Source organism: Arachis ipaensis, chromosome B03, assembly GCF_000816755.2.
Source record: "Arachis ipaensis cultivar K30076 chromosome B03, Araip1.1, whole genome shotgun sequence".
In the NCBI taxonomy this organism is placed as follows: domain Eukaryota; kingdom Viridiplantae; phylum Streptophyta; class Magnoliopsida; order Fabales; family Fabaceae; genus Arachis; species Arachis ipaensis.
Window position 1 is genome coordinate 12,508,426 of NC_029787.2, and position 16,833 is coordinate 12,525,258.

The 16,833-nt window shown below is 32.9% G+C and overlaps 2 protein-coding genes across 2 annotated transcripts in view; both read right to left on the bottom strand.

The window, feature by feature from the left end:
• The window catches only part of LOC107629656 (transcription factor-like protein DPB), a gene marked incomplete in the record, with an annotated part of 4,019 nt that extends 2,742 nt beyond the window's left edge, over positions 1–1,277 (bottom strand). The window contains 3 exon segments of the mRNA XM_016332496.2: positions 2–49; positions 317–653; positions 1,057–1,277. Of these exon segments, the coding sequence (XP_016187982.1) occupies positions 2–49; positions 317–540 (272 nt within the window).
• LOC107632527 (putative disease resistance protein At3g14460) lies at positions 10,290–13,785 on the bottom strand. The gene has a single exon (XM_016336200.2). The coding sequence runs from the start codon at positions 13,765–13,767 to the stop codon at positions 10,897–10,899; it is 2,871 nt and encodes a 956-aa protein (XP_016191686.1). The 5' UTR covers positions 13,768–13,785; the 3' UTR covers positions 10,290–10,896.

Here is a 16,833-nt window from a genome sequence, read left to right on the forward strand (position 1 = left end):
TCTCTTATCTCCTCCTACAGCCCGTTGACCTCTCTTTTTCTTCTTGCTACTGTTTATAAGCATAATGGATGAGAACCAATTGGGGGGGCAAAAGAAAAGACAAAGACAGCATTGAATTTTGAAACTACAAGCAGATAACTAACACTTGCAAGTTTTCCTTTTATATTTTAACCTCAGACCAGGAGAAAAAAATGCATTGTTAAAAATTTCATATATCAATAAAGAAAATCTACAAGTCAAACAACACTTTGTACCATATGAACCAAACGTATAGATTTAGTACAAGCTCAAAGGATAATGGTAATGGAAGACTCACGCAACTGCTCCCTGCGATCCAGCATCGTCACCATGAATGTCAAGATGGTTTAATCTGAGAAAAGTGCTATCACTAGCAGGTGTTGCCATTGTCTGCTCACTCCGGCTGGACGGTGACCCCACACTCCTGCTTGTTGACATTGACTGACTCGAAATTGTTGCTCCATGACCCAGCATCTCCTCGTCATCTTCCTCAGGACATGGTTGTTCGGGTTGTGTTCCCATCTCGACAATTTAATTAACTCAGGGATAAGCTTGGGAAGAAACCCACAATGACAGAACTGAAGCAAAACTGAATTGAACACCACTTCTGGTAAACCTGTTTGACATGAACAAAACTGAATAATCCAATCAACCAGTGTTTCCACTTTCCATTCCATTCTGTAAGAATAACAAAATGAAAATGCTCATGACATACATACATACACACATACATAACAGCATTCAGCAGAAACAGAGCACATCAAATTCTTCCCACACAAGGGACAAATAATCAAAGAATTGGCATCTTCCTAAGCCATAAGGTTCACCTAAACACATAACACACACTGAAATTGGACAGCTAAACAATCTTTCTATAGTAATAATTCAGTTCAATCCCAATCGCATACATAGATTAAATCTTAATAAAAGATTTTCTTTTGCCGCATCATATCAAATCATATGTACTCTCAATTTCAGCATCCATGAATATGAATGGATAAGAATAAAATTGCATATATTGACACTACGATTACTCACCAAAATCGTTTTGCAGTGCCAACGACGTCGTTCTTAATGACAAAAACAATTGTATTGAGAAATAGAGCCTAACCAGAAATTACCCTAAATGAGAGATTAGGGTTTTTGGGAGCTTTAACAACAGAGACAGAACAGAAGGAACTAACTTCGTTCTCTTTGGAAAAGAGAATGCGGCTTCAACAAACCCCGCTTCTTAATGTTTTCCATTTTCCACCTTTTTGTCATAGGATTTGAACGTTTGGCCTATTAAATATTAAATAGTCCAATAACAAAAATATACTTTTTTGGAAAAAAATTTTAAATTTCTATAATAAATTAATAATTACTTCAAAAGACAACGAAAACAAAATAGATTTTTCATTAATCGTGACCTTCATAAATATTTTGACAATGTAAATTAATGAAATTTTTTTTTCCTTCATCTATTACATATGTCATCGTATTTCTTAGTAATTCAATCGATTGTGTTAATTTATGTAGTTTTAGTGAACGTTATAAAACTAATCACAGTAATATAAGGATCTTGAAATTCATGATTGTCACAGATAAAATAAGAATAGTTACTAACCTTGATCCATGATGATGATGGTATTAGGAAGAATTCACTTTGTCTATTCCTTTGCCTTCTTAATTCTTTCTTCTATTTGGTTATTGATGGTGAGTGAAGAAAAAAGACTTTATAGATAGGAAGAGAGGATTGAATTCTGATTTGTTTTCATAAAAATCCACTTCCATCAAGTTGGTTACATTTTAAAATAATCATGTAACTTCCTTTATTTTATTATTTTAATTAAATATTTATTAAACCAATAAAATAAGACACATCACACACATGAGACATCATATAATAATATAATTTCTTACATTCTCCCACTTGGTTCATGTGTCATTATTCCTATTGATGGTTTAAGAAATATTTATCATAATGCGCATTTCTAAGCAATTACTTGCATAGCTTAATTTATCATGATAAGAATAAAACTAGTATGAGTCATAGCGGTTGTACGCCACCTAATCGACATAGTCCCTCCTATGTACTACAAAGTTAGCCACATTCTTAACATGAACCATAATTAGGAAGTATATAACATAATTAGTCCAACGATAATGTCTTCATCGTAAGACAATACCTGATTATTTTAATTCTATTATGTATACAACAAATTGAAAATTAGGTAATATAGAAACATTAATTCATTTGAGCTCAAAATGTCAATATCCATACAACACAAACTTCATAAACATACATTGATCCTATAAACTCATAATACTCATCCTTTCAACATGATTAGTAAATATTTTTGGCGATAACCCTTTAGTCAAAGGATCAGCAACCAGAATATTGGTGCTAATGTGCTCTATTGACACTTTTTGTTTCTGAACTTTTTCTTTAACGGCAAAGTATTTCAATTCCATATGCTTAGCACTTTTGGAATACTTGTCGTTTTTAGAAAAGAAAACTGCTGCAGAGTTATCACAATAAATTTTCAGCGGCCTAACAATACTGTCAACAATTTCAAGCCCTGAAAAGAAGTTCCGCAACCACTTAGCTTGAACCATGGCCTCAAAGCATGCCACAAATTCAGCTTTCATTGTAGAAGTAGCAATTACTGACTGCTTCGCACTCTTTCATGATATTGCTCCTCCAACTAAGAGATACAAATAACCAAAAGTAGATTTTCTTGTATCTACGCAACCGGCAAAATCTGAATCTGAATATCCAATCATTTCAAGGTAATTAGATTTCCTATAAGTAAGCATGTGTTCTTTTGTCCCTTGCAGATACCTTAAAATTTTCTTTGCAGCTTTCCAATGATCCAATCCTGGGTTACTTTGGTATCTACCAAGCATACCAACTGCAAAGCTGATATCTGGCCTTGTGCAAGTCTGAGCATACATCAAACTCCCAACAACAGATGCATATGGAATTCTTTCCATCTGTTTCCGTTCCAAATTATTCTTTGGACATTGCATGAGACTAAACTTGTCTCCTTTTTGAATTGGAACGGGTGATGTTGAGCATTGTGCCATTCTGAATTTCTCTAATACTTTATTAATATATGATTTCTGAGACAATCCTAATAGTCCTTGTGATCTATCTCGGAATATTTCTATTCTAATCACATAACTTGTCTCACCCATATCTTTCATTTCAAAGTTATTAGAGAGATATTTCTTAGTCTCGCTTAATAGACCAAGATCATTAGATGCAAGCAAAATATCATCAACATATAGAACTAAAACAATGAATTTACTCCCACTGACCTTTAAGTATATACACCGATCAACGGTATTTTTCTTAAATCCAAAGGACAGAATGGTATCATTAAATTTGATAAACCATTGGCGGGATGCTTGTTTAAGTCCATATAGTGATTTCTTAAGTTTACACACCATTTGTTCTTTCCCTTCAACCAAAAATCTTGTTGGTTGATCCATGTAAACATTCTCCTCTAAATCCCCATTAAGAAAGGCGGTTTTAACATCCATTTGATGTAACTCTAAGTCATAATGAGCCACCAAAGTCAAGATAATCCTTAAAGAGTCTTTTCTAGAAACTGGTACGAAAGTCTCTTTGTAATCAACGCCATCTTTTTGAGTAAAACCTTTGGCAACAAGACGAGCCTTGTAACGTTCAAGGTTGCCATGAAAATCACGCTTAGTCTTAAAGACCCATTTACACCCAATTCTATTGCATCCTTTAGGTAATTCCACAAGGTCTCATACTTTATTTTGTTCCATTGATTTAAGCTCATCTTTCATGGCCTCTAACCATTTATCAGCATTATCACCATTAATGGCTTGTGAGAAAGAAACTGGATCATTAGCAACACTCAAGTCATTTTCTGACTCTTGTAAATACACCACATAATCATCAGAAATAGCAGATCTTCTTTTGCTTTGAGACCTTCTTAATGCCATTTCTTATGGTTGTTCTATTATCGGCTCCTCATTAACCATGGATTAATAAGTTCTTGTTCCTCTTGATTGTTATTTAGTCTGACAACAGGATCAATAATTTGTTGTTCCTGTTGATTGTGATTAGGCTCAATAACATTTGGAATAACAACTTTAGAAGTAGAAGTACAAGTTGAAGAAACTTGAATTCTTACTTCTTTAATCTCCACATTTTGTGAAGCTATCCTCTCACTGGTCTCACCATTCTCAATGAACCGTGCATTGCCAGTTTTAATTATTCTTGTACTATGAGTAGGACAATAAAATCTATACCCCTTTGATTTTTCTGGATAACCAATGAAATATCCACTGATTGTTCTTGCATCCAGCTTCTTTTCTTGCGGATTATAAGCTCTTATTTCTGCTTGACATTCCCAAACATGTAGATGTCTTAAACTAGGTTTTCTCCCAGTCCATAACTCAAAAAGAGTTTTAGGAACTGCCTTACTAGAAACCCTGTTTAACAAATACATAGCAGTTTTTAAAGCATACATCCACAATGATATAGGTAAAGATGCATTACTCATCATTGTCCTAACCATTTCTATTAAAGTACGGTTTCGCCTTTCTGATACACCATTTTGTTGAGGTGTACTTGGCATAGTGTATTGAGCACATATACCACGTTTTTCAAGGAATTTAGCAAATAGACCCGGATTTTGTCCTCTTTCGTCGTATCTTCCATAATATTCACCACCTCTATCAGATCTAACAATTTTTACCTTTTAATCCAACTGTTTTTCTACTTCATTTATATAAATTTCTAAAGCATTAACTGCTTGAGATTTATCATAAAGTAGATAGACATAACCATAACGTGAATAATCATCAATAAAGGTGATAACATATTTTTCTTTATTGAAAGAGTTTATATTAAAGGGTCCACATATGTCCGTGTATATAATTTCAAGAAGTTGGGTACTTCTTGTGGCTCCTTTCTTTGTGTGTTTTGTTTGCTTTCCTTTAATACAATCTACACAAATATTAAGATAAGTGAAATCCAAATTTGGAAGGATATCATTCTTTATCAACCTATCCATTCTTTCTTTGGAAATGTGACCTAAACGTTTATGCTACAAGTAAGCAGAACGTTCATTCACTAAACCATGTTTAGTGCCAACTTTATGATGCAAAGTCATAAGTGATTCAACATATAAATCATTAAGATTAAATTTATATAAACTATCAGAAAGTATGCCAGATCCAATCATATAGTTGTGCTTAAACAAACTGAAACAACTATTACCGAAATTAAAAGAGTATCCAGCAACATCAAGTTTAGATAAAGAAACTAAATTCCTAGAAATACTTGGTACATAAAAAGTATCTAGCAAATCTAAATGATGTCCAGTGTCGAGAATCAACCGATAAGTCCCAACAGCTTCTACTGGAGCTTTATCTTTATTTCCCATGTAGACAAACTTTTCATTTGGCTTTATGGTTCGGGTTGTAAGGAATCCCTGCATCGATTTAGAAATATGAGTTGTACCTCCAGAATCAATCCACCATGTATTACAAGGAACTTCAACTAAGTTTGATTCAATACATACATAAGCATAATTAAGCTTATTATCTTTCTTTTCAAACCAAGCCTTTCTCTTTGGACAATCATTTTGGAAGTGTCCAGGTTTCTTGCAGAAATGACACTTATCTTTCTTCTGGATTTTAGAAGAGGACTCAACAATCTTTAATGGTCCCTTTCCCTTTCCCTTTCCATATTTCTTTCCAGTTTTCTTTCCAACTCCTTGATGGTTCAGGTAATGGATGGAATAATTTTCTTGATTCTTAAGTCTGGTTTTCTCTTAAACTAACATACTATGCAACTCATGCACATTCCATTTATCTTTCATGGTATTATAGTTCATTTGGAAAGGACCATACTCAGACGGTAATGAGTTTAAAATAAACTGCACAAGAAAATTTTCATCCACTTCCACTCCCAATGACTTAAGTCTTGCTGCAATATTTGTCATTTCAATGACATGCTCATGCATAGTACGAGAACCATCAAATTTCATGGTAGTCAAAGTACCCATTAACATCCCAGCAAGAGACTTATCAGCAGTTTGGGAGCACTCTTCCACAAATTTCATAAATTCTTTAGCATTATCAAACTTGGAAAAAGCTGACTTGATGCTGTTTGCTATGCTCATCCGCATAAACATAAGACTAAGTCTGTTTGACTTTTTCCAAGCTTTATAATGAGCTTTTTCTTCATTGCTACTAAGAACAGTAATAGCAGCAGATTTCTGAACTCGAAGTGCCAAATCAAGATCCAAAACACCAAGGTGGAATTGGACTTGTTCAGACCAATCAGAAAAATTCAGCCCATTAAACATTGGAACAGACGTGGCATGCGAATGCAATGCGACAGGAAGAATTGCTGCAATTATCACATACTTAATATTAACACTTTGAGTCATAAGATAACACATTATTCAGATTCAAAGAGCATTCATAGAAACATTCAAAGTATATTAATATTCTCCTTTGGGTGATATATTAATATACAATAACACAATGATGCTAATAAATTTAACTTTATTTAGTAAAGATACATGCACCAATTAAAATATTTAATATCTTTGGATATTTAAATACTAATAACAGTATATATATATATATGCTAACAATCATGCTCATTAATTATAAGATCAACTAATCAACCTTTGGGTGATCCTTAAATGTCTCATAATAATGAACTTCAATTAACATATAAATAATTATCATTTAGCATTTTTTTTATATGTAATTGATAAAAAATAATAAATATGATATTAACTAAAATTTTAGATTTGACCACTTTGATGATTAACAAACCTTAAAATTTCAGTACAAAATTTTCTTTTATTGTTACAAAAATAAAAGATACTGTTCACTTTCGGCTAAAATTTGAGTAGCTACACAAATAGGTAGAAAAATTAAAGAAATTGAAAGAGTTTTCTCGTTACTTTGGATTTAAAAAAAAATTGTTGTTCATAGATATGCAAACATAATAACGCAGTGCGTAACTATGGAAACCAATTTCATAATAAAGTCCATAGCTCAGTTGGTTAGAGCATTGGTCTTATGAGCAGGAGGAAACTAATTTCAATATATACACAGCATAATATCACAGCATAATAGCAATGCCTTGATCACTTATACATACAAGCATTATCCATTATAATCATATATATATATATATATATATATATATATATCCATACATTAAACAATCATGCACGAAACTTCATGAACTGAAAATATAATTACAAGTTCTTATAACTGCAGATTTTATGCTATATTTATGCTATATCAATCTTGCAGTAAAATTACATTTTCATGGACAATCACAAATTTCACAACCTAAAGCTCTGATACTACATGTTAATTTATGTAGTTTTAGTGAACGTTATAAAACTAATCACAGTAATATAAGGATCTTGAAATTCATGATTGTCACAGATAAAATAAGAATAGTTACTAACCTTGATCCATGATGATGATGGTTATTGATGGTGAGTGAAGAAGAAAGACTTCATAGGTAGGAAGAGAGGACTGAATTCTGATTTGTTTTCATAAAAATCCACTTCCATCAAGTTGGTTACATTTCAAAATAATCATGTAACTTTCTTTATTTTATTATTTTAATTAAATATTTATTAAACCAATAAAATAAGACATATCACATACATGAGACATCATATAATAATATAATTTCTTACAGACATACAACACAATCGATTGAATATCGCACCTTTTTTCAAAATTCAATTGATTGGAGAATCAATTAAATTTCGCATGACAATATAGATTTTCTCAAAATTCAATCGATTGAAATTGTTACACAATCAATTGAATTTCGCAAAGCAACAAGGTATTTTCTTATTTAATCGATTGGTATGATAATACAATCAATTGAAATTTGTACGTGATTAAAGTTTTTTATGTATTCAATCGATTGGTATGATACTATATATATATATATATATATACACTATGTCGTACAAATATTATGTGTTGTCAATTATATTTTATTTTATATAATTAAATTGTTTATGAAAAAAATTTGTTTGTATTCTATTTATATGTTTGCATGCATTAAAGTTATTTCCATTCTTTAAATATTTGTGACATAAATTGATATTTTTTAGTCTTTACATAGATTTTTTTTTATTTTCTACCATTTTTTAGAGTAAATAAAAAGAAAAAAAATAGGAAATTCCTTAAACAAATTAAAGAAAAACAGGAACAGATGATAAAAATGGCAGAGTACGAAGTGCAAACAATTGAAGAAGAAAAAACACAGCAACGACGAGAAAAATGGAGTACAAAGTATAAACAATTGAAGATGAAAAACGCAGCAACTACGATTCACAGTAGAGTGAACGATGAGCCAATAAAAAAACAAATAAGCACTATTTGAATGTCTTTTTACCATGGCTAACATGAAATTTTTTTATTTTTGTTTCGAAAATTTATAACTTTTACAATTATTTAATCGTGACTAATTGAACAATTTTAATATATTAAAAATTATACTTCAAATAATATCTATATACTTTTAATAGATGACAAAGATGACTATAACTAATAAAACAAGGAATTGCAAAATAAAAAATTTTATTTCACTAACCTCGATCTTGGAATCAAAACAATGGATTATTTTCTAAACCACATAAAAAGAAAAAGACTCCTTCACGAACTAATTGATTACTGTAATGAAGAAATTGATTGGATTTCTGTAGATTGCGATTACTGCAACAGTGAAAATCGCATAAAGATGAATAAAAATTGGATATTGAGGAGATGGATAAACCATGAAGAAAAATTAGATATTAAGAAGGTGGATAAACGATGAACAAAAAACGATGAACAAATTGATGATCAAGGAGATTGATAAACTATTACAATGGTAGAATTGGATAATTGAAAAACAAGTTGACGATAAATTATTCACCAATTATTAATATTGGTATTGAAAAAGATAAGATTATGATATCTAAATCAAAACAAAAACTTAAAAAATTGAAGATAGATAAGATAATAATTTATAAAAAAAGTGGTGGAACAATTATAACGGCTTAATATATATTGCAGTTCTCAATTCAATCTGTGTTATCACACCAATCGATTGAATACGAAAATACCATTAATTACGTCTAGAATTCAATCGATTGTGATACAAAATCAATCGATTGAATTTTGAGAAAACTCATTTTACAGTACAATTCAATCGATTAAATAAGAAATACCATTATTGGTTACGAAATTCAATTGATTGGATAACACTAACAATCGATTAAATAAGAAAAAACTTATATTCTAGAGTGCAATTTCGTTCAATCGATTGAATTGTGAGAAAATCCATATTGTCGTACGAAATTCAATCGATTGTGTTACATCTCTAATTGATTGAATTTTGAAGAAACTTGCGATATTCAATCCATTGTGTTGTAAGTCCAATCGATTGAATTATCAAGAAACACGATTTTTTTGGCGTAACTAATCAAGGAAAAAAAACTCGTTGATTTCGTATTGCCAAAATATTTATAAAGATCACGGTTAATGAAAGATCTATTTTGTTGTTGTTTTTATTTCTAATGCTTTTCATTATAAAAACTCTCGTTAGTAACCTTAACATTAGCAAACTCTTCAGAAAAAAAAAAAGTCCCTGTAAAATTTACACATCTAAATCATGATTAACATGTTTGGATTTTATAAAAAGTAAAGAAATAATTCTTTCTTTCTTTCAATATTACTTTTTAATGTCACAATTGAAGTGGTTCTAATGTTTAGAAATTGATGGTTTCTTAACAAAAGTAAATTGCTCTTCAGATAAACTTTTCTTGCCATATTCGGAGTTAATTCTAGAGATCTCTTTCTGAAAGGGATTTTAGTTTTTATTATTAAGAGAAAAAAGACATACAAGCAATAGGTGATATAAGTGATAAGTCTATCATATCACTTGAAATCACATATCCTAAATATTATTAACCTGATCATATAATGTAGTTTTTTTTCTTTTTATGTGTTTAATGTACTTCAGTTTATTTATGCATTTAGTTGTAGTTGGATTCTTTCTTAGATAAAATTATAGAGATAATATAGATATTGGTACCTAAGATATTGGTGTCTAATTTGCCTAAAAAGTCTCGCTTTTTACTTTTGAATTAAATAGTTAAAAAATTAGACACCATAAAAAATACATTTTAATAGTGAAATTTAGTATTAAAATGATTATCTTTTCTTTACAAAGGATATTTTAAGAAAAGAAAAAGGGGGTAAAAAAAAGAAGGAAGAATGAGTCATTGGATGAAATCTCACACCATTAGATCATCATTGATAGCTATTTGATGGCTACCAATCACAAAAATTGCTAGCCCCCTAGCATTGCTCTAATATTTAGGGTCACAAGCTCTGTAGCAGAATTGTGGTAAAACTCTCAAAGTCTAGAGCTCATCATGATATATGAATTCTTGAAGTAACACAAACGACAACATTGTATCTAATTATCTAACAGTTTGGTTTTGCTTTTGGATTTCGAGCATGCAACACTGTTTCTTGAATGCGTGTCACCTGCCACCATTTATATCAACAAAGTAAGCTAGTCACCATTGCCCATTGGGAATGCCTCATAACAATTGATTTCAAGTGATTGAAGAGAATTCTGGAGCTGACAGATGCTTCAGTGTGCTTATATACTTGAGATTGTGCAACCTCAGTCCTTTTGTGGCATAAGTTTGTTACAATAAGCTATTGATAGAAAATTTAAACTCGCAAGGCAAGCAGCCAAGTAAAAACAGTGACTTGAGAGATACAAGGGAGTGTCTCAAGAGAGTACTTGGTGATCAATTTGGATGTCTGGAATATGAGCCACCTTATGCCATTCATCACCCATCATGGACAATGAATTTCCAGTGTCTGAAGAGCATTCAGGTGTTGAAACCCCTTGCAGTCCAGATTCTTCAGACTCTTCAATGTGCTTATGTGTAAAGAGATGATATTGCAAGGTAGTAAATTCTCCTCTGGAAATGACTCCATGCCTATGCATCCACCTTCAAGCTCAAAATAACTGAGAGACTCAAGACTGTACAGCCCCCAATCCTTTTGTGGTATAAGTTTGTCACAGTAAGCTATGGATAGAAAAACCAAATTTGAAGGCAATCCCCCAAGGGGAAAAGATTCAATCTGTGGACATCTATGTAAAAATAATGACTTGAGTGATACGAGAGAGTTCATAGCATTTGGCAAGTTTTTAAGATTCTTGCAGTTCGAAAGTAAAATGGATGCTAGCCTTGGAGCATGCAGTCCTTCCTCTGGGAAATATTCCAATCTTGGGCACTCTCTAATCTCTAGTGACTCCAGAGATGTAAGATCACCTCTAGGTTCCCCAGTAAAATGAAACGATCGAAGATTGAGGCAATCCCATATACAAAGACTTTTGAGTTGACAAAAGAGATTTAAGGGCAAGGTAGTGACAGAATCACAGCTGCTCCCTATGGACAAATGATGGAGAAAGGGAAGCCTCTTTCTTGATACTGCAGATGGGAGAAATTCTAATCTTCTGCAGTTTCGGATGTAAAGTGATGTCAAGGAACCGGGGTAAGGAAAGGATCTAAGAGAAGAACAACTGATTAGATACAACTGCTTAAGAGTAGTTATTCCCCCTAATAAATCATCTGGAACGACCTCCAAGGATTCACACCCTTCAATTTTTAGGCTGTGCAGATTGGCAGGCAAGGACTTGAATTGTGATATAGTTGAAACCCTTACTACTTTGAAGGATGGTTTGTCATCATCCAAATCTTCTCTGGTTAAAGCTTCTACCTTGACAGGAGCAGTTGTGTTAGGTGTATCCATAAGAGGAAGGACAGCTTCTTGTTTTATGCTCGCTGGAATCTCAGCTTTAGCCATTGAAGATTTTGGGTCTATTTGCTGTTCAAAACTGGGAATATCAGCTTCAACCTCATGACTAAGAATATCAGTTCTCTTCAAACTGGGTATATCTGAGGCTGACAAATGAAGTGGCAATCTCCTTCTTGTGGATTCAGTTTCCATCTCTGCTTCATCAGGAATTTCTTCAAACTCACTCATAGTAGTTTCTTCCATCCTTGCTAACTTTTCTAATCTTGTAAATTCAGGAATTTTCAAAGGCATTGCTTGCACACTGCTACCTTTCATATCAAGGTGGAGCAAGTTTATCAAATTGCTTATTCCCTCTGTGCTTTGATTAGAGGATAAATGGCAATCGTTTAACTTCTCTACCATGTAGGTTGCTAAGTCATGAACCAGATTATGCATTATAAAACTAACACTAGACCGAATAGGCTGCAAAAATGACCTCATTACTAGATAACTGAAGTATGCATTACCAATGTCTTCAGAGCTCTTAAAACTCGATTGAAAATCAGGGATTTCCACAAAGCCCTCGGCTATCCACAAGTTGACCACCTGCTTCCGCTTTAATTGATAACCCTTTGGAAATAGTGACAAATGAAGAAAGCATTGTTTGATCCGCGCAGGGAGATCAAGGTAGCATAGTACTAGAAATGGAGGAATTGGGAGGAGATTTGCATGGCCTGCATCCAGCAATTCACTCCTCAATATCTCAACCCATTGATCCGGATTTCGCTTATCTTGAAAGAGGCTCCCTATCATTTTTGCAGCCAGGGGAAGGTTTCCCAATTTTCCAACGATTTCCTTGCCAACTGCTGCTAACTCTGCAGGGTGTTCGTGAAGGTCCGTCCGCCCAGAAGAAGCATGCACCAAGAAGATTGACAGCGCATCCTCCGCTGACAGCGAATCAAGATGCACAGTATGACAAGCAGGTATCATGAGTAGTTCTGGATTGTCATGGGGAATAGAGGTTAGCATTATGGCACTCCCTCTTGCTGCTGCAGATTCAAGGGAAGCAATTAACATGTCCCACTTGTGTAAGCCATCATCTTCAACCATAATATCATCTAATACCAGCAGAAGTTTCTTCCCAGCAAATCTCTTCTTGAAGTTATCGAAATCATCACCGGGAACAAGCTCCTCCTCCCCATCATCATCAGTAACTAGTTCTTCAAGAATTTTCTTTGCAACGAAGGTAGCAGTGACTTTGTGGGGAAAAGTAACCCAAGCTCTAAGATCAAAACACTCCAAAACCTTGGGGTTGAAATAAACAGCATCAGCCAATGAAGTCTTGCCTACCCCGGATTTTCCCACTATGCTAATCACCTTGATCTGTTTTCGCTGTTCGCTTGATAACAGTAGGCTTTCCAGTATATACTTCTCTTCTTCACCTCTGCCATATAAGCAATCTTTGACATAAGATAAAGGTAATTCTGGCAGAGTATGAAGGTCTTCTGCTTTGCCAATGGCAAGGGCAAGGACAAGGTTATCCTTCTTCCCCTTCATGAGAATGAAGTAAAGGATTTGACATATTTGAGACTTGAAACGCTTCAGTAGCTTCTGCAAACTCATAGAATCAACAGAATCCATTTTCTGCAAAAGATGATGTTCTTCCAAACGAACAACATCTTGCATTAGATGTAACCATTTCAATTTCTCATCAGCTCTGTCTCCACTTTCTCCTTCTGAAAACTGCAACTTTTCTATGAGATCGTCAAGGACCAACAGCTTGTCCATGAGCTTGGCTATAAGCTCTGAGTGCACGAAATCGATGTGGTGATCTTCGTGCAACACGCGAATGATCTCATGGAAGATGAACTGCGTATCCAAGCAAGTTGCCATAACAAGCTCAAGAGAAGTAGAAGCCGCCATTGAATCGGTGAAGGAACACCTTCTCCTCTAAGCTCTTTATGTAGTTGATGGCTTCATCCAGTTGATCCGGCAACGCTTTCTTCATCATGCAACAACCACACCAAATATGACATAATTAATTCTCTCAAGTGAATTTAACATAATAAATGAAAATAAGTTGAAATTTGAGTTGAAACCTTGGTGTTAGAATTAGGTTGAAGAGAGTTGAGTTTGGAGTAGAGGTTCTTTATCAGGTTCCTTCTATTGCTCTCTATGAGCCTTCTTTCATCCTTCTTGCTCGAAGACGAAAGAGGTTGGCTTGTGAATTGCTCCATATCTTGGAGAGTATATGAATACGATAAGAAGAAATTGGTCAAGTTAATCTAATAATCTTCTTGTGTGCTCATGCAAGAAGGAAGCGAACAGCATCAGTCACTCTTGCAGCACTAACAACACCAATAAAAATTTTTTTATTCTTCCAGAAATGCCAACAAAGTAAGCGTGTTAAGAAGAAAGATGAAGCCAAATTATAATGTATTTGAATTCGACTAGGGAGTCAATGGAGTATGTAATGCTAGGGTGACAAAAAATATTAAAATACAGTCAAATATTTAATATTTATTAATTGTCACAACAATTAATAAATGTTAAATAAGGAAAGTTATGTCTGTTTTTGATTAATTTTCTTTGGTTATCAAACATTTTCGTTGTACAATGTGTACAATGGACTATTTATTTGGTCCAATATGAGTTAAAAAACGAACATTCAGAGTAAAATACTACTAATTTCTCAAACACAATACACTCATATTATCTAGAATAACCATCCAGGTACTAGGGATAATAAACATCTGATATTCTACTGAATTGAACATCCCTAAAGGCCTAAACTCCCATTATACACATTGTACATATACTCCATTGGCTCCTTATACTTTCTCAATGTATAAATATCACTACCCCTAGTGGAAAAAAAAATATCTTACTTATTTACATCATATATTTCTTTTCCAAATAAATTTACCATGAATACTAGAATAAAACTATAATAATAATAATAATAATAATTATAAAGAATTTTAATTACAAATATTGAAATTTTACAACTTATGCATATTAATACTCTTCCTATTACTATTACATTATTTAGTCTACTTATACATACTTGTTGAATTAAGAAATTAACTAGCATGACTAATGATGACAAACATTATTCTAATGGGCTAATTATCCAATTAGTTTTGATGATTTTGTTTAAAATGATGCAGACCAAAAATTCATTGTTGTAGCGGCCCAAACAAATTGGATAAAAATCAAAAGTCTTCATAGTGTGCAACATTTACAAATAAAGCCCAAAGTAAATTATAACAATGAAATCAGATGGGCCAAGTGGACATAGCCAACCCAATCCCGAATTGATCTCTCAAGCTCATTCCTCCAAGTTGTTGCCTCCAAAGAAACATTCACTTTTTCTTTTTCGGTCAGAACTCAGAGAAGTGAGAGAAAGTTTCGTTCCTAAGTCTTTCATCAAAGAAGAAAAGAAAGAGAAAGGCTAAGGAAAAAAGGTTGAGGTCTAATCACCCAAATCCACCCATTTTAGGCTAAGGTAGAAGTTAAAGGTAACTTATTTTCTCTTGCATGCATCGTGCTTTCTTCTCATCTTTTCCAACTCTCTGCCACTTCAATTTGGGATAAATGGAGAAAGTGATCTCTGTTAACAACTGCTGTAAACCAATGGTCAAATTTGTTTCTTGAAGACAAAGTAGTATCCCAAAGGCTCAGATGTGGAATTGCTATTGAAAACTGTTCTTAATTGCTTTCCTGAGGCTTTCGGTCAAAGTAAGAGAAAGTCAGACTGAAATTTTTAATTTGGGGATTAACTGAAAAAAAAGGTGAAATAGTAAGTTGGTAGCACACAACTCAAAATGTTGACCTAGAAGAGAGCAACTCAACAACATGCAAGAAAATACAAAAGAAAAAAATTGTTGTTCATACCGAAAAAAAGGAGAGATAACCAGTGTTTTTGATGTTTATATTCTGAGAAGAGTTCTCTGAAGAAGTTTATCAATTTGGACAGTGCTTCCTAGTCAACGGAGCATTCCGCCAAAATGAGGAACTAAATCAGAGGCAAACAAATTTGGTTCATCATATAGTAAAGAGGCTATTGAAGCATTAATCTCCTTCATGTTTTACAGATTGTAATTTTCTTTTCAATGTTTATCTTACTATAATTTCTTGTGGTAAAAGGCTGAATGAGAAAGTTCTTGAAAGAGTCTAAGAGTGGAAAGAAGTAGAGAGAAACACTTGAGTGAAAAGTCTAGAGTGATTTTAGATTTCTTTAGGTTGATTTTGTATCTTGTATCTTGTACCTGTTATGTATCCCTTTCTTAGTTGGATGAGCACTAAGAGTAAAGAGTTAGGTATTAGTATAGCCAAGTCAAGTTAGGTTAGAACTTGATAAGAAAAAGGATTGTGTCAAACTGTCAATCCTGTGGAATTGGCGTATGTAATACTTTAACTATAGTGAAAATTCTACCACTGTTGTGGTGGAGACTAGATGTAGGTTGCATTGCACAAGGCAACTGAACCAGGATACATGATGGTGTCAGCTTCTCTCTTCCCTTCTCTGTTCTATTTTCTGATATTCATGAGACAAAATGAAATTGTCTCATAAATTTTTTGCTGCTGAATTCAAACAGAATCAGAAAAGGTTATTTTATTAAAGTTAAAGAAGGTCATAGATTCAACCCCCTTCTCTAAGCCTTCTACAACCTTCAATATATAAGACTCTACTATTCTTTATTTCTTAATCTCTCATATGAATTAGCGAAAACTCTTTCAAGTAAATTTAAATTCATTTATTAATTTCTTTTTTAAAATTTTTTTACTTACTGTTACTCTTTGTGTGTTTTATATTTAATTAAAATAGTACTATATAAACTTATATAGATTATTCCTCTACACAGTTTAAACTTGAATGAACCCAAATATTTTTACTTGTTTTTTACGGTTTTTATATTTATATTTTAATACTTAATTAAAATATTAGTACTATATAAATTTAAATAAATCATTCTTTTACACGGT